Source organism: Sturnus vulgaris, chromosome 14 (genome assembly GCF_052056855.1).
Source record: "Sturnus vulgaris isolate bStuVul1 chromosome 14, bStuVul1.hap1, whole genome shotgun sequence".
NCBI lineage: Eukaryota > Metazoa > Chordata > Aves > Passeriformes > Sturnidae > Sturnus > Sturnus vulgaris.
In genome coordinates, this window is record NC_142256.1 from 18,417,631 (window position 1) to 18,436,417 (window position 18,787).

The window sequence follows — 18,787 nt, forward strand, 5'->3', positions numbered from 1 at the left end:
TTCAGCTATTTCTTTTGGTTGCTTTCTTCAGACAGCGCTTATTTCTTCAGGCTTCTCTGGGCTGAAGTTCAATTAGCTCTCCTCCAAATCTCGTTATAATTCATAGAACTGTTAATCTGTTAGGCTGGCTATCATTAAGACAAAAATGTGAACAAGAGTTTACTGGGGATATTTTAACACTTATTCCCTCATTTCTCTTACTACTAATCTATGACTGTGGAAATTAAGGGATGTTAGAGGTGGGTTTATGTTATTTTCCATGTAGGTTTTGGTAACAGGTGTTGGGGGTTGGTTTTTTCCCTTTTCCCTCTGTGGAATTTTCCTCATTGTAATGCTAAGAACCTGTGGACTAGACCCTAGTGGCAGGAAGCGGGGGGAAGGGAAGGTGGAAAAACCGCAAGATCAAAAAAAAAAAAAAAAAAAAAAAGAAGCCAGAAGAGGAGAGAGGAAGCACTGCCTCGCCCCATTTTGCCCGTGGAGTCGGAGGACGACCGCCGCTGCCGCCCACCACCTCTGCCCATCCTAACGCCGGGAGCTGCCTTCTTCAGCTGTGGGACCCCGCAACCCCTAGCTCGGACGCCCTCCCACTTGAGCCTGTCACCTCCAAGCATCTTGTTGGAGCACCAGGACCGGCACTGCCCCAGGGATCCGTGGGCAGCGTCTCTCTCCTTCTCCTTTCCCATCCGGGACGCAGCCGCCATCACCTCCAGCGCCCCTGCAGCCACGTGGGATCACCGTATCTCCCCCTGCGCACCGGGAGGTGGCCGGCGCTGCCTGCCAGCTAGAACGGTAACTGCACCACAGGGAAAATGTGTCCACAACCGAAAAAACTGTTTCTGTGTTCCTGTTCTGTTTGTTCTTAATTTCGTAGCTGTTGTTGTTTTCTTTGCCTTCATATATATATACATATACATATATACACATATGCATCTATATATATAAATCAGTAAAGAACTCTTATTCCTACCCCCATATCTTTGCCTGAGAGCCCCTTAATTTCAAAATTATAGTAAATTGGAGGGAGGGGGGTTTACACTTTCCATTTCAAATATAGGCTCCTGTTATTTTTTAGCAAATACCTGTCTTTCAAACCAAGATAACAGGTCTTTAACTGTCCAATAGCATGCTGTGAGATTTCCCAGAGAAAAAGAAGCAAGCGACTCCAAAACTATTTTCCCGACTCTTTAAAAGGAACAGCAGCACCACTGGCAGGTGACAGCACTAAGGCAGTACAAGGGGAATAACACATGCTCAGTACCTACAGGAATTGACTCCTGTGTTATGCTTATGTGATAAATGTGATTTGTGCTAATTAAATTGTAACTATATTAGCAAAATTGGATTTCGATCAATAGAAGACAAGTGTTACAGAGTGAGAAGGGAGATGGGTAAGACAGGAAAAAGGACATCTTCCAGATGTTGGGAGTCGAAGAAGGATGTTGGAAGGGAATAGTAAAAGGACATAGGTCTGACAAGCAGCATCTAGAAATAGAAAGTTTCGACCGTGAAATGGGCCAAAATGGGATGATTCCAAGCATGGAACTCAATTAAAGTCTTGTTATGGAAAACATCTGCTCAGTCACACAGTGCGCCTGCGCTACCTGCAGGTCACACCTCGGTCATTGAGGAAGACGACGAGCCTTCATCAGAAATAAGACCCTCAAAAGGATGAGAGACCCCCTAACCCATTGGTAGAGCATGCGCCGTACACACAGCGACGCACATTTTAGGAATAGAAAGTAGGAGGAGTTTTCTAGAAACTTCTGTAGCACATAGTATATAAGTGAGATGTCTTGATGCTTTGGTATGTGAGGAATGGCGAGCCACTCCCCGTATCCCTGGTTGGGGCGGGGGCCTCGGTTTTGCTTATGTTTTATACAAACCTCAATTATACTAAATTACTTACTGCCAAATTTTGTATATTCTCAAATATATGCACTTTGATTGTATTAATCTCCAATACTTTAATTTTATTCATTTATAATTGTTACTATTAAAAATTTGCTGCTACATTTAATCTTGTTGTTTGATAAACTGGAAAAATAGAACATCATTCATAACATTTAATACCATGCCTACAGCATGTATGAACTGACTGGGATGAAAGAAATAGGAAAGCTCCAGGCATTTCCATCTACTCACAAAATTATAACATTACTCCCATGCATGCCGCTTCCACAGAGACAATAATGACATAAATCCACATAAAATACCAACCAGTCGGGGAAAGCCCTATGGGACCCCTCACCCCTATATGGCAGCACAGGTGTCTGTTACCATGTTCTTCCACATACTTCTTTTTGCTTTTACTCCACTGCAAATCTTAATGCAATATCTTCAACACATTTCTCAGATTCTAAGCAACCATGCTTCATACGCTTTTTTTTTCAGAAACTTCTTGACATTGAAAATTGTCCTGGGGTACAATGCAAAGATGTGTATTCTATCACCATCTGTTGAAATGTGGGAAGGGTGGTGATCCTTATCTCTGTGGGAGATATCCTCTGCTGATGTGCCATCTGATAAGATTAGGGGGATGATCATCATTATCTTTTCACAACCCATCCTTCCTCCAGAAGATATATTCTGTTAATGGGCCATTAAGACCTATTGTGTGACTGATAAGATTACATCATCCCATTGGGAGATGCTCCAGCCAGGGGCAGGAGCCAAGCCTTTCCTACCCAGATAAAAAACTGGGGTTTGGGACGCGAAGGCAGACCTTTCTACTGGATCCCAGAGGAAAGTCGGACCATTTCCACATCATCGCTGGATCTTCAGAGGAAAACTGCACCTTCTACAGGAGCACTGCTTCAACAGAACCACATCTGTCATCCAGGAGGACTGCAGCCACCATTTATACGAACTGCTACCAACACCCTGACTGACAGGGTGTCAGGTTGTATTCTGACTCTGTCAGTGGCTTTTCTTTTGTATTATTGCATGTATTTTATTTTTTTCTCTTTTTTCGTTTTAAATTGTATTACTGACTTGGAGTTTCTCACTGGTTTTGCTTTCAAACCAATAATAAAAAATAAACTTCTATAAATCTGGCAATAATATAGATATAATTCAACGCCCAAATAAAATTTCCTAACAGTTGTTTCAATTTCCTACTACACAGTCTAACTAGAAACCGATTATCATCCATAAGAAATCTTTCATCTCTTAATATGTACCGATCTTTCTGTGAAAATGTAGTTGGATTATAAAACAGTAAAACAACAAAGTGGTATTAGTGAGAAAAATACTAATTCACTACATCCTTTGTACCTGTTGAACATGCTGTGTTTATATGACAGTCAGCTCCCAAATAGATGGCACCAGAAGATCAAAATAGTTGCTTGTCACAGCATGCAAAGAAAAGGGAATTTTATTCATCTGCACACACAGTTCTTTGAAGCTGTCCTGTGAAAGGTTATATTAATTACATATTATATATATTGTATATATACATGTATTATATATTGTTATATACAATTATATATCACTATTTCCCTTCTCTCCCCACCAAAAAACCCAAGATTGTAAACCTTTTTATTATGCCTAGGGGGATGGATGAAAAATTACAAACATTGTCAAGTGTATAACTAGAAAAACTGCCTTGAAGTGGGTGGGCTTGTTTAGATCTCAGCAGCTGCTGTGTAATCAAAAGCTTTTACAAAAGCTAAAGTAATTTAAGTCTTGTCAGAGAGGCTCGCTGATTCTGGTAGTTATTTTCCTGCAGACACCTGGGGCTGTCATCTAGAGTGAGTGCTCTGTCCGTCCCTTCAACAGAACCAACACACAGAAAGACAAGATTTTTGAAACAATGCAGAATCCATCCTTTAGGAAGCATGAAATGTAGCTAAGAACTAAAACTCTGGCTATTTGTTTGCTAATTTCTTTAAGTCCTGTTAACCAAAGAAATCAGTAAGGTCTACAAAGGTACCTTCTGTGGCTGACAGGGATACTCAGTACATCTTTACTGATATTTCTAAGAGAAGCCATAGGCATTGAACCCAGTAAGATTTAATTTTTCAACTGCATTCTGCTTAGAAAGTTGAACTTTCATCTAAACTCCTCACTTTCTAGGTTGTGAGAAACTAGAGGTCCAGGATGGTGCACTCACTATAATGCCTCAGGTGATATAATAATAGAGAGTTACTTCTTTAGACACACTGGCATCCAACTAGACTGGAAAAAGCTCTCAACACTCATAATAGCATCAGCATATGCAGATAGCAAGAATAAGGCTTCATGGTAGAATGGGATTTTGAAATTTTCTGGTTTTAACCTATAATTCACTATAGAATTCACTATAGACTATAGAATGTGGAAGTTATCTGCACCTGGGCACCTGGACAGAATTTGAATAGCACACCTGTATACACAGCCTGTGAGGAATTGCTAAGCATCAAGCAAATTCAAGTTTTTATTTAAAAGCCAAAGAGCAAATACAAAAAGCTTGAGCACAATTAAACAACAAGTGTTTTTTTAAAAAACGGAATATTAATCCTTTGTTGAATGATGGATTATAGTTTTGTATTTATAAACCATATATTCAATTGGTCAGGTGTCTTCTGAGATTCATATTGAGTCACATACCAACATGCAATCAAATGAAGTTAAAAAAAATATATATTTTTTACATATGATACAAAATGCATAACAACTCTCAAGGAGAATGCCACAATATAAGCAGAACACCTACTTAACTTCTTTTTTTTCTGTGTGCAGAGAGATGTATGATTAAAGTCTGAGTTCCCATGGTTTTGATGCATACAAATATGCGCTACACACAGTCTCAGCAGGCGCTCATTATGCAGTCACAGCAAAGAAAAGTAAATGCCTCACTGAATAAGAAGGAAGGAGATTTTTCACCAGTTCTGCTGAAAGGCAACAACAACAACTTAAAGAGGAATTATTGCATATTCCCTGTTTATTCTCATTTGGGATAAAACAGTTTACTGATATAAATAGTTAAAACAGTAATTCAGCTAAAAATAATTTCCAGAAGCTATAAGTCTCAAAAATTCCTTACCATTCTATGGCGGCCTACAGCTGTCCTGGAGGCCTCACAGTTATAAATAATTCCAACTTTATAACTGAAATGTGATTGCTAGTATAAGTACCTCGATCAGTGAGGACCATTAGAGAGCAGGCCTAGGCCACTGGGTCAAGAGAGCAGCTATTGGCTGGTTGACTGAGTGACAACTGGTTCAGCCAATGGGAATTGACCGTGCAATCCTTCTGATCTCTATAAGGAGAACTGTACTTAATAAAAGCTGACTGTTGTGCATGAACCTAGTGTGTCTTGTCGCATGTCTGCCTCCCAAATTGCGACACCATTCAAAGAGTAATTAAGCAAGTATATAAGATTAACTACGAAATGTAAAACCTGAGTAAATTATTAATTTAAATTAAGCCAAAAAACCAACCTGCCCTTTAATATTTTGGGGATAAATGATATCTGTTCAATTACTGAGATGCCCAGACAATGAAAGCAAGAGTTACTCCAGGAGATGTGGTCTTGTTCTTTACAGAATTTTTGTTCCATGGTGGATGTCAATGAACCTGTAAGTTTCAGATATATTAAATAATACAGATTAAGATTCAAAGTATTCTAAAAAAGACATTGCAATGATTTCCTATGTTTAGGACTGTATCTCACACTTCAGCATCCACAGGCAAATCCTTTTATAAGGAATAGAGGGAAGAATTTATTTTTAAGAATGCAAATGCTGATTACGTATTTAAATTAATGAAGCATGTGATGTAGGTCAAGGACGAACTAGTGAGAATTGTTTTTAGTAGTTTTCATGTTATCTGCAGTAATTTTCACACATCCTTAAATTAGTCTATAGGCACTTTGAAGGTTAAAGAACAGTGAACTTTGAGAACAATCATGGAGTTCAATGTGAAGAACAGCTTAAATCATATGCTGGAATGGTGGCATTTCAATTTTGCCAGAGGCAAGGTAAAAAGCTTAAAATCAACTGTGTTAAATGAAAACTTGTCATGTAAAAATACAGGTAAGAAAGAAGCAGTAAGACTAGAGCTGTGACTGAAAAGTACACATTTCTCATATTTCTTTCCTGCAATGTCTCTCCTTTTCAAGCTTTACAACCTACGGAGTCAAAGAGTGCAGTGACTGTAGAAATTAAAAAAGTATTTATCAATAAGGCAAACAACTGTAAAATTATGGAGTGGGATTTTGAAAGTATATATGTGGGAGATCAAATGCTTCTCAGCACATCAGGAATGACATCTACACTTATTATTAAACACTGATTATTTCATAAGTTCTACTTCCATCTTAACACTACTAGAGATTCATAGATTTTACCAAGACAATACTTCCACAGAAAAATAGCAGCTGGAACTACACTGCTGAGTCATTGAGCAAAATTCTGAAACTCCAGCTACTAAGCTTTACACTGGTACGCGGCCAGGCTACAGCTCAGCTTGTATTGTGTACAGCCAGTGTGATACCATAGGTGCCTACACTAAAGTAAAGCATGTACTCCAAACATGGATACTAAGTCAAGCATGTAAATAACTTCACTAGCAGTTTTAGGGTAACCTTTTTAACAGATGCAGAGAATTAGAAAATATCTAGCATTTCTCTTTCCCCTCTAGCCTTTTCTTCCTTGTAGTGGTTGAAATTTTACCACTCTGCTGCTAAGAGAATTTGCATAGCCACTGTTGCACCTAAGGTCTAAGGCAAAAAAACTCCCACCCATCGGAACTGTGGCTTTTGATGACTGTTTTTGATGGTTTAACTTTTCTGTTGAATATTAAAACCAAGTCTTACTTTTATTAAAAATATTATTGCAGAATTATTTCCTATTTTCAGCAATGTAAATGCAGAATTATTTCCTATCATCAGCTACTACTGATCTGCCTTGCTAAATGCACTCCTTTCTGCACCTTACCTTCCCTACTGCTGGAATAACTATGCTACAATTGTGGAACACCTTGAATTGCAAAGAACCTTTGGAGGTCATTAAGTCTGAACACCCTGCTCCAAACAGAGCTAGGCTGGGTTGATCAGGGCCTGTCCAAGCAAGCTTTGAGTAACTCAAAGAGGCAAGCTTTGAGTAACTCAAACAGCAGAGAATTCATAACCTCTCCAGACAACCTATGCTGCTGTTGTAAATTTTGGGTGTTTTTTCACCAAGTTTAATAAGAACCTTCCTTGATGCTAATTGTCACAAATTATTACCAAAACAAAGAATCTGAAAATCTTGTTTTGATCAAACATAGCAAAAGCTTCTAAATTACTTTGCTCAGTTAGGAGAAAAATGCTGCAAAGTATTTAAGTCCCTTGGAAAATACTAATAAAACCTGTTTTTACCACTTAGAAGTGAAAGGAAGAGAAGGGGATGCAACATCAGCAAATTATCCACTGAGTTTAGGTTGCTTTATTCACTGTGGAAGTACTGATTTCACTGCCATATTTGAAGACGAGTGCTGTACTATGTATACTTTTACAAACAGGGAGTCTAAGTACTATCAAGTGCCTTGCATAGATTCCCACCAAAATATGAGCCCTGTTGATGCTCTCTGTAAGTTTTGCAAGGTAATATCACATCCATTCATCTCCCCTCAGACCACCTGCTGGTCACTTTCTGACATTTCAGATTCCCTGTGAGCCAATTACAGAAGTCAAAGGTGGCTGCATTATACCAAAAGCACCGGATTTTCACATTAAGGAAAGTCTCTCACCAGACACTGTGACTGGTACATAAACAATGTACTCAAAGTGCCTTTTTAGACAGTTGCAAGCACTTGTATACTTGTAACCCGGTAGTTGGATCCCAGAAACCTGGGAGCTTTCCGTGCTTTCTGGGACTGACCCCCTGGAGAACACTGCTTTTGACCTGAGGCCTTGGAGAAGCCTTCCAAATTTGAGTAATGGAGGTAAAGTCACGGGTGTGTAGTAAACTAGAAGTGTGTGATTTCACATGGTGAAGGGTTTTAAATTTGAGGGTTTTAGAATATACTAATAGGTATGGGACAAGATGGAGAATTTTGAGTGGTGTCTCCTTTCAATGTTCTTCCTTCTTCATGATTTCAGGTATTAGTTTCTGGTTAGACAGTGCTGCACTGCAGGTCACGGGAGTTTGGTTATTGGGTTAAAAGTATAAATAATATAGGTGTTAATTCTCTATTAGACTGTTTAGCTTTAAGAAACCTTGTAACTAGTTAGGTTGATCTCCATTTTGCTCGCTTCTAGCTGGTGGCTAGAAGTGTTGCTGAAGTTTCTGTACTCTAGATAAGATTTAATAAACAACCAAGCCCAAACACACAAGTCCTCTTCTTGTTTTTTAATCCTGGCTCTGAGTGAAGATAGAAGAAACTTCAGGCAAGCCACTAATTAAGTGATGCAAATACCACCCCGTCACAAGTAGCTACTTCAGATAATTTATTAAGAGAATACCAAATAGATTCTGTCTCTCTTCCCACAGAAACATCTAAACTTCTAATTTTGCATCTAAATGGTAAGACTTACCAGTTCATGATCTGCAAATCACAATGACAGGGATGCTTTTAAATTATTTTATTAAAGTACATTTTACAAGATAGCTCATTTTGATTTGTGAGATAGGTAACCTAAAAAGTGCTTTCTGTGTTTCCAAAGGATGTAAAACAAGATGATTTTCATTCTTTGATGCTGTCACATCATAGAACATACAGGAAAAGCCAGCAATATACTATAATTAAACAAATACGAGCAAGTAAATCTCAACAATGAGTTGTATAAGACCAACAGTATTTCCTGTTGCTGCAATTACACCTTCTGGCAAGGTCACCATTCATCGACTGAAGGTCTCTCAAATAAGAACCTCTGCCAACAAATTATTAAAACACTGTACCTCATTTTCATACAGTATGATGGTAATGAGAGCAGTATCAGTCACTTTTTCCTTTTCACCCTCACATACACAAACGGCACTGGAAGCACCAATTAGACTTAGACCACACGTTGATTCCACAACTGCCACCAACAAATACTTCCTATAAAATCCCTAATATTAACTTGCTGCTATGAGCAGCTTCAGATCTTCAACTGTGAGCCATATGTGCAGGATGTCTTAATACTAAAAAAACTTCAACTTAGTTTGTTGAACCAGCAAGTTTCGATTACTATTACAGCTGGATCTTTATATGCTAATTAGTTTCACAAAATCAACATTTGCACATTACAGAAGATTCCTACGTAGGGCAAACAACGAAAGTCACAGAACAAACATGTTTGTTGGGGCTTTTTACTGCTGGACTCATCAGAATCTTGTTTTCAGATAAATCAGTTGTTTTTGAACAGATTATTTTTATTATTTTGGTAAGTAATCCCAAGAATTCGTTAAACTTGAATAATCTGACACATCATTTCATGTTACAAATGCTACACACAACTACTGGTATACGGCAACACACATCACTGCTCAATGAGTTGTTTACAACAGGCGAGAGTATTGACAGTGTCTCAAAGGAGCGTCACTTGATGAGATAGACTCTCTGTGTCTGATCAGAAGTCCTCATGCTAGTGTACCACTCTCACATCTCAATTCCAAAGACAGGACAAGAACAAGGCACAAGCACAAAAGCACAGCTTTGCTTCCTTGGAAACGCACATAACAAGGAAATCCTACTCAAAATCCCCCAAACCCTTAAAACCCCCTTAAAACCCTTATGTGGCTGGGGCACTCCATTAAGAAGATGGACCCTAAAACTTTTTCCCAGGCTCCATGAATTCGCACCTCCCTTGGGATAAAAGGTAGGTCATAATTTCTGGAATAAAGCCACATGTCTTCCAGTGCCCCCCCCCCCCCCCCCCCATATATTAGGATAGACCATCTCAGACCTAATAGGAGTGCTGAAAATATGTTCATTAATGCTTATATGACAGTTTCAAAATTAGGTTACAAAGGATATCTAAGGACTGTGTAATATAACTTTTTGTGTTAGATCTAATTTCTATTATCTCCTTTCTTGTGGTTAGTCACCAGGTTCTAGCCCCAAAACTGTTCTGCCAAGCCCGGCTATCTACCTTTTTGCTCTGTTTCAAAACAATCTACTTCAGCTCAAGTCTAGACTGCCACCATCAAGCATTGCTACCTATCCTTTTGTACAGCTACAGTAATGATTTATTATTCAATGACAATCATGTAGCAGAAGTGCTAGCATTATGAGTCTTCATATATATTATGAGTTCAATAAAATAATCTGCTGAAGATCTTTTTGTTTCTCTGATGTACAAAGACATTCTCTACAGATAGACAGCAGATCACATAGTAGTAAGTATGAATCTCAGTAGGAAACCAGTATGCTTTATTTCAAACCTGTCAACATTTTTTATGAGGATTTCCCATCCACCTCTGGACCAGAGCTAGCCAGAGGGACCGGAGAGAAAAGGGAACTACCTCAGATTAACGCTATAGGAATAACTGATAGCAGACTGCTTTCTCTTTGCAAACATACCTAAAGAAAGGTAACCCTTCATCTAAGCAGGCACATGTAATGAAAATGTACTGTATTTGCTAAAATGTACTGCTAATGGGGACAATAAGAAAGTGGAAATCAAGACACCTGGCAATTGAGTCCAAAATACATATTTTTTAAAAAGTCCTGAAAACAAAGGACTCACAAAACTCATTCAGTAATATACATAAGAGCTTATTAGGAAGAAGAAGTCAGAAGCTTTTTAAAAAAGCTTTTTAAATAAGATTTTTAAATCTTATGTAGAATGAGAAAAACAGTTTTAATCATCACACATCAAACCAATCAGTTCTGTATTTGACTTTTATACATTTTTCTAATCATCACAATCATAAACATGCACAGCAACTCTATACAGACATCTGTATGCATATATTTGGAAGTTTCCCCTTTACGGCAAATATTTTTAGACAGCAAGAACAGAAAAACAACCTGTATAATCTAGAAGCAACACCTTCCCTGAATTCTTTAATAATTTTCTTACCAGTAATATAACAAATCATTTATTGGTACCTGTTCTAAGAGAGACTATACAGACACTAATATTCCAGAACAACCAAATAAAAATTATCTCAAAAGCCCCCAAAACACAAGTAAAAAAACCTTCCCATCAAAAAGCCAAGAAGAAACAGAACTAATGTGAACTTCCTGATGTGGAACTCCCTGCACTTCTCTCAGGGAAGATAGCTCAGAGAGGAAGATAATTCAGAGGAAAATTGCATCTTCCATTTCAATTAGTTTTATCAATAGTCAAAGTAATGTTTTAGTCATAAAAGAATATACAGAACCAGTCAGAAGAAGCAATTGCTTCTGCACATGAATTATTTTTCTTACAGCTCTTGTCAGGAGTATCTTTTGTGGTTAATTCAAAATGGTGAGGCAAATAATTTTCTTTTTTAAGTGTCTCCTGATTAGATGGAATGAAAAGGTACTTAGCCAAACATAGTAGAATTTGTGGAAGAACTTCCAAGAATTTTAACTGTCACATAAAGCAGATTTTACTAAGGAAACAAAGGAAGTAATTAATATTTTAGTTTAGTAGTGCAAATATTCTATTACTTATCTGTTAGAAACAGCTCTTTATGATATTTTAAAACTTGCAGTAACACCTTGCATCTTAAAAGAGATTAAAACCCCAAATAGTTATAAAGCTAGACAGACAGACAGCATCAATTAGATGAAGTAAAGATACCTAAGCCCTTTATAGCAGGAGTGCAGATTAATTTTTAAAAAGTTTTCAGCATTTCAGAGGGCATGAACCCTGGTTGAGGACTTATGGCCATAAAAAGGTGTTGAACAATCTTATCTTTTAAAATGTTTTATGCAGCCACATACAGCAGTCGGCTGTGGATTGGACATAATAATCAGCAGGGGAAGAGAGCTCATTACTACAAGCTCTCCTTCCCCTGCACATTACCTCAGCACAAAGCCACGTATCTCAATCAAAGAAGATTGCTATGGAGAGCTACACAAGTTGTTTCTAAATCGGCTAGCTTGGGGCTCAGCCTATAGCTGCAACCTTCTTTTAACCTTCAGAAAAGCAGAAGGACCAGGATGGTCTCTAAATATTAGCCATTTATAAGTTTAGAAATAAATCACTTAGCAGATAAAAGTCACCAGCAGACCTGACCTATCTCATGCTAACATCAGCGCAATCATATGGAAAATTCAGCAACAAGATCTAATGGAAAAGGGACAAGCAGGACATTCCACGTGTGGGGGGCAGTAGGGGTCTAGGGGTGTCTAGCACATTGTAGAGTACTGAAAAGAATACTTAATGCTTTGGCCTGACCTCTTTAAAATATTTCTCAGACACAGGAAAACTTTCCTGAAAGTCACCAACAATCTATGACTATGACTATTTATAATTCCCAAATCTGTGACAAGGATAGTGATGTCAGTGATATGTTACAAACTAGAAATACGCTCTACTTGCAGGGTATGGGGGGCGAGATGTGTGTAAAAAGAATAAGAGCCAAAGACTGAAATTTTCAGAGACTCATTCAGAAAATTGTTGCAACAAATCTGGTAATAAGAAAATCATCTAAAGAAACTGGAGACAGGTTTACTAAACTAAGCTTAAGACAGTCATAATTTCTTTTGATAAGTAAAATGAGATACAGCATAAAATACAGTAAAATAAAACAGCATGGCAAAATATAAGTATTATTTTAACTATAATGTTAGAAACTGAGTAAAATTAAGGCAAAGGGGGCAAAAAGTAGAAGGCTGGTAGAAGTCCTTAAGATGGAATTACTGCCAAAATAATGCAGTTGCAGCAGCACATTTCACATTGTTTGAAGTTCTAAAATGCAGTAAAATGCAGTGCATGTTCAAATATCAACACAGCACAGATTCTCAGGAATGTCAGCTATTAAATAGTGACCATTCAATACAAGTAATTGTATTGAATTATATTTCATGGGTTTATTAACTGCTGAAATTTTAGTTTTCAACCCCAGTTTTCTGAACATACTGCACCACATCAGTCCCCACTCTGGAAATGAACTGTAGCTGATCAAGTCCCTTGACCTGATTTTGACACAAGATATCCCAGCCCCTACTGCTGTGTACTGAACCCTGTAAAATCAGCTACTAACTGAATGTGACAAGGAACAAAGCAATGCTTGGCTATCTAGATGAGATCAGACCTGAGTCCTTATAAATTATGTACCAAGGATTGTTTTAGCTCCACAGAAAGCAGTAACACATGCTGTAATGGGAACTATGTAGTATTTATTCTATCAAAATTGAACTTAGAGACACCCTAAGAAATGCTAATGCAGAAGCACTGAAATGAAGTAGAAGTTATGGGAGCACAGACACAAGTTGAAGAATCTCCTGTTGGTTAGATTATATGTGAGGTACTGCACCAAGAGGAGATAATCTGGGGTTAGTGTTAGCATGTGAAAGCCACAGTGACCAGAAAACAATAAAGTGCATCTAAGATGCCAAGCGTAAGTTTATCATCGGTTAAGATCAGAATGAATTTTCTTTTTCATATTCACTACTATACACTTTGAATCATTACCTTCAATCCTGAGAAAACCAACTAAAGTCCCTTTACCACTCATCACACAAAAGGCTGAACAATACACAAGGATTGTTAATTACAGAGCCTTATTTACATGCTGCTAGAAATTTTTATGTCTTCTGGTGAGTGCTCCAGTATATGGAACAAGGTTTCCTAGAAACCAAGTAAGACAGTTTTGTGAGAGGAGATTTTCAATATTTTTATTCACCTTTGGTAGTAGCACATGTATCTTCTGCTATTTATAATTTATTTAGAGCTGTCGGACTTGAGATTTTAAGTACCCTGGAGATTTTTCCTTAGATCAAGAAAAAAAATCCTATTTTATTTGTGTGATGAAACACATGATACAAAATCGTGCTTTAAGATACATGAATGAAAACAAAGCTACTTTCAAAACATGAAAATATTCTGGACCATATTTTCCCCAAAATAAATAACCCCCACATAAAATACAATTATACAGTGGAAAAACACTAAAAGCAAATGGCAACCCCCCCCCCATGAATGCTCATTATTCACTTGCTACTCTAAACAGATTCAACAGGTTCTCATGCTAACCATGCAACAGGTTCTCGTGCTTCCATTTTCTTATAGGAAGATGAGAACAGCTTACAGCAAAAAATGCATTTAAAGTAATGACCCAGTAAAAACTATAATGAATTTAAATTCACATCATCTATTAATTTCTCTTCTTATTACGATGTTATATAAAGGACTGGAATGACTCCATCTGAAACATTTTGAACAAGATATTGGAAATATCCAGGGGAAAAACGGGATAATGAAGCAGAAATTTCAGAAAATGGTAGTAAGTAAAACTAAGTCTCAACAGTTAAATTCTATAAGCCATAAAATACTTCAAAATATACAATATTCACTGAAGGTATATTTAAAGCATATGCCAAAACTGGCTCTCATAAAATTATGTGAAGGGCTTATCAACAGAAAAGAATCACTTAAACTCTACAGTTACAAAATACTAAGATTACTTGTAAGGTTTTACCAATAAATACCCATTATTCAGAAAGTCAGAGACCTGAAAAAACCCCATCACTAGTCTTACCTTTTGCTACGTGAAGTTCCTCTGCCCTTCTAAGTATAGGATCCATCTCTCTTTCTCAATGTAATTCCAGCAGATCACTTTACTCTTTCCTGGAATTGTTAAAGTAGCTTTGAGATTTCTCATGGTTAAGAAATGTGTTTCAACAGAGCAAAAGACAAAAGAAAAGTCATCATGACTTTTCCCCTTTGTAAATACTACCGTTTTTTCTTCTCCTTCTCTGACACTTTTCTTTTTCTTTTTGCCTGTCTCTCCTAACTCACTCCTTTTGGTCAACATTCTCTCCCCCCTTTGTCTCAAATGCTGTGTGCATGGCAAAGCTCCCCAAAATCTTGTTGTATTTACCGCCCTCAGCTGAAAGATATGGCTTTACAGGAGAGATGAATCTCCCATGATTTTTATTTGGACATAGATACATCCGTAGTTTTTTATCTTCTGTACCTGCAGAAATTCAGGCAGGACTCAACTCTTCAACTTGCTATGTCAGTGGCCATTTTTAGTATCACTGTCTGCCTTAATAAGGTCACTTTGATTTGTATACCTTGGAAATTACAATGTACAAACAACGTGTTCACTGACATAAAATACATAGAGGCTGCCCCTTAAAACTGAACACATATAGTGGGACTATACATCTATTCTAACCCTCTCCTTTTCCAAATCATATTTTCCCTATAAGGTCTCTGATTTTACTGTGTTAACTAGGCCCCCACACATTTGCTCCCTGTTGCCAGGGGTCACAGTGGGACCAGCCCACAAAAAACTTGTCAAACAGTAACTACGTTGTTCAAAACGCTTATATTAGAAGGGCAAAGCCTTGATGCAAAGCACGCAATTGCCTACAACAGGGCACAGGTAAAACTGTCCTCAGAGTGTAGGGCTGGATGAGAGCACTTTGGGAAATTCTGTCCCAAACAAACTAGTGGCTAAAGAAAGGAAGGAGGTGAGCCGGGCCCCACTGAATTTTCATGTGCTAAATGATTTTTAGTTATGACCAGAGGCGCGAAAGCCCTACACCGCCCGGATGCAGAGCCGGACAGGTACTCCCGAGGTGCTGCGGCCACGGAGCTCCAGGAGCAGTAGGGCACCAACCCTATCGCCTAAACCTGGCCGTGTCTCACCGGACACCCCTCGGGCAGGGCACACGCAGCTCCTTCCCTTTGTACCCACTGCCGGGCACCCGCCACTCCGGTTCGCCGAGGACCAGGCCACAACCATATTACTCCTCCCGGGACGGCCTAGAACCCACAGGAGCGGCGCTGCCGCGCGCCTCCGCCCGCGGTGCCGCCAGCTTCCCGCCCCGCCCCGACCCGCTCCCGGCACCCACCGTCCGGGCGGGCCAGCAGAGCGGAGGGCGCGGAGCTGGCGGCGCAGGTAGGCGGCGGCCCCGGGGCCTCCATGGCCGCGCGGCGGCGGAGCGCTCCCTGCGGGAGCCAGTGCAGGGGCCCAGGCCGGGCCGAGCCGGGCCGCAGGTCCCCGGCAGCTCCGTGAGGCGGCGGCCGGGACGGAGGCTGTACCCGGCCGCGGCCGTTCGGGCGGCTGTTCGGACGGCGCGGTGCGGTTCGAGCCCGGGGCGCGGCGCCGTAGAGGGGGCCCGCTGAGGCGGGCCCGCCCCTTGGGAGGCCGCGCAGTTCCCTCCGCGCGGCTCCGCGGCTCCAGAGCCGGCAGCTTGTCACCAGCATCGGCCGCTTGTGGAGACTGATTCCCCGGCGTATGTGTGTTTACAGGAAATAAACAGCTTCTGTCGCGAGGAGCACGATGAAATTCGGTTGCCTTTCCTTCCGACAGCCCTACGCAGGGTTGCTTCTAAACCGAGTCAAAACAGTAGAGACTCGGTGGCGTCCTTTGCTAGCAGGCTACAAGAACTGCACCATTGCTATTCATATAGCTGTTAAGGACTGGGAAGATGAAACATGGAGAGAAATTCTTCTGAATAGGTTCGGCATGACACCGAAACAACTGCAAGATTTGTTGGATGAAGGGGAAAAATTTGGCAGAGGAGTTATTGCAGGTAAGCATCCTTGGGTTTTATTTTCTAAGCAAACTTTTGGTTCCTTAACAGTCGACTCAAATACACATCTGCTTTATGTGTTTGCACTCATTATGACATTTCTTTAACACTTGGAAGGGAGTGGAGCATAAGTTGTGATGGGAAGGGTCTATTTCAACTCCTGTATGTTTCAGCATAATACATGCCAATTCCACACTTGCATTGGGGGCTTAGGAACTCTTACTGAAACCATTTTGCAGTACTCGTGGTCAAGCGAATTCACGATCTTGCAGTGCTTTGCATGTCATTTTTAGAGTACACATAAATAATTACATAAAGAAATCCTATTTCAGTTTTACAAACCCCCCTCTGTCGCTTTTGCTATTTGGGCAGTGAAGAAGTTTGTTACTGTAACACACAGTGCAGAGGCAGTGATGTTTCACTGCATAAATTGTGCTGACATATACACTTACAAAGGTTTTATCTAGTGCTCATTTTGTTGTAGGTATCTTTGTTACACCATCTTTCATTGTCATTTGAATACTTCTGGCTATTCCTGCACAACAAATAAATTAAGTCACATACACTGAACAGCACTGTGGTTCTACAGTGCTGAAAACTGTAGGTCCTACCTAATATGTAGAGTTGCAGCCTTAACATAAATTGTGTGCTTAACTGTGGAGTAGGTAGGAATTTCAAAATAGTTTAATGATTTAAAAATGTTAATAGGATAGTGGCTTGATAGGAGCAGATAAAGTTTTATACTTTACAGAAGCTGGTCCAAGGCCAAATGTAGCTCAGGAGTTTTGGTAGCAGCTGTGTCTTGTTAGATGCAGGCTGCTTTTCAAGGAGTTCTGCATCACTGATTTGTGATGATTTTAACTGTGCCCTCTCCCTTTTCTCCACTCGAGTTGAGGCACATAGACTTTTGTGGCAAACAGCACAGGTGGGAGGTATGCCTCCCTCTGACTGTGCTCTTCTAGTAACAAACTGGCTATTCTCTGTGTTCTCAGGGAGGGCTACTAGTCTAAAACTTTTCTCTAGCTCAAGCTGGCAACTAATTTTTTTATTTTAATTGTAAAATACAGGATTAATTGACATTGGAGAGACATCACTATATCCAGAAAACCTGCCTCCTGAAGAGATTCTGGTGCTGGAAAACAAAGCTGTCCTCAGTAATCTAGAACAGAAATTCTTGACTGTTGTTTCAAATCCCAGGTGGCTCCTGGAACCAATTCCTGCCAGAGGGAGAACAGGGGTGTGGCAGGTGGACATCCCTGAAGAACTGATTCCTTCAGAATTGTAGGTGTTGCCCCTTACTATTATTGTTCCTGCCTAAATGCAGACTTGTATTTAAGATGATGACTTGTGAATTACATGAGCATCTTGTTAGGACTCTATTCCAAAACTATTTAAAATGGCAAATACATTTGAAGAACTGCTTGTTTGAGGCAAAACATACAAGATGTGTCTTTATGTCTATTACAAGGAATTACTGTCTTTCTAGACTTTTCCTGTATAAACAACTAAGTAAATGCCATTTTTAAATGCACAGTTATGGATTGTGTGCCAATTTAAATGTAAATTAAAATGATCTTTTGATTCCTGCATCTCTGGTTATAGGAAGATGGTACCTAAAAGCCAGCTGCCACAATTAATAGGACATCTGTCCCAGACCACACCTTGTCCTTCTTTAAGGACAGACTCTTCATTCATACCTCAGGCACACAAGATGTGCATATGATAGATATAGCTCTGTGACCTGACAGACGTTGCAGAAAGGTTATTTTGAGAAGGTGCTTGTACAAAATGAAATTGAGCATTACATTTTTTTCTCTTATTTAAGATGAAAAATACTAGTTATTTTTGAAAATCTAATACTGAATTCAAGACAACTGTGAAGAAATACAAGTAAGAGACATTAAATTTTGGCACTCTCAAGTTTTTCAAAATTCACACCCTACATTACAGTGAAAATCCTTTTGATTTTCTGGAGCAAATCCAGAAAGTTTTTCGTGCCACACCTAGGCACAGCTCTAAAAACAGAACAGGACAAGTAGCAGAACCTTTGTACTCAGACACTTTACTGGAGCACTTAGAAAACTGTTCCCTTAGACTACAGCACTTCTACCAGAGCTGTGCACGGTACCTCGCACCCCCCCAGTGCTGGCACCCAGGACCAGTGCTTGCAGTTCACTGAACCACATGTGGAGCTGGG

General features: G+C 39.5%; 2 protein-coding genes across 8 annotated transcripts in view; one reads left to right on the forward strand and one right to left on the reverse strand.

The window, feature by feature from the left end:
- Positions 1-15,941, reverse strand: part of MAMLD1 (mastermind like domain containing 1) — a 273,107-nt gene extending 257,166 nt beyond the window's left edge. For 2 of the 6 annotated variants that reach the window (XM_088173281.1, XM_088173282.1), the window contains exons 1-2: positions 14,583-15,663; positions 3,274-3,408 (exon numbers count right to left, since the gene is read on the reverse strand). The gene's annotated coding sequence lies outside the window, so the exon portion shown is untranslated. Of the gene's footprint in view, positions 1-3,273; positions 3,409-14,582; positions 15,664-15,906 lie in introns of those variants that run through there. The other 4 variants (XM_088173280.1, XM_088173283.1, XM_088173279.1 and 1 more) reach the window with 3 other exon arrangements.
- Positions 9,625-18,179, forward strand: LOC106856306 (EOLA-like protein). Of its 2 annotated transcripts, none has more exons than XM_088173292.1 (3): positions 9,625-9,763; positions 16,307-16,590; positions 17,658-18,179. In XM_088173292.1, exons 2-3 carry the CDS (start codon positions 16,338-16,340, stop codon positions 17,873-17,875), a joined length of 471 nt encoding a protein of 156 aa, XP_088029418.1. In that variant the 5' UTR covers positions 9,625-9,763; positions 16,307-16,337; the 3' UTR covers positions 17,876-18,179. The 2 variants fall into 2 exon arrangements, with proteins under 2 accessions (XP_088029418.1, XP_014737057.1); XM_014881571.2 differs by lacking the exon at positions 9,625-9,763 and adding an exon at positions 15,888-15,953.
- Positions 18,180-18,787: the final 608 nt, after the last annotated feature.

Excerpts from the sequence above, each read along its gene's own strand:
- LOC106856306 (XM_088173292.1), top strand. The coding sequence starts at position 16,338 with ATGAAATTCGGTTGCCTTTCCTTCCGACAGCCCTACGCAGGGTTGCTT. Across the intron at positions 16,591-17,657 it reads TGGCAGAGGAGTTATTGCAG|GATTAATTGACATTGGAGAG; the intron begins GTAAGCATCCTT and ends TGTAAAATACAG.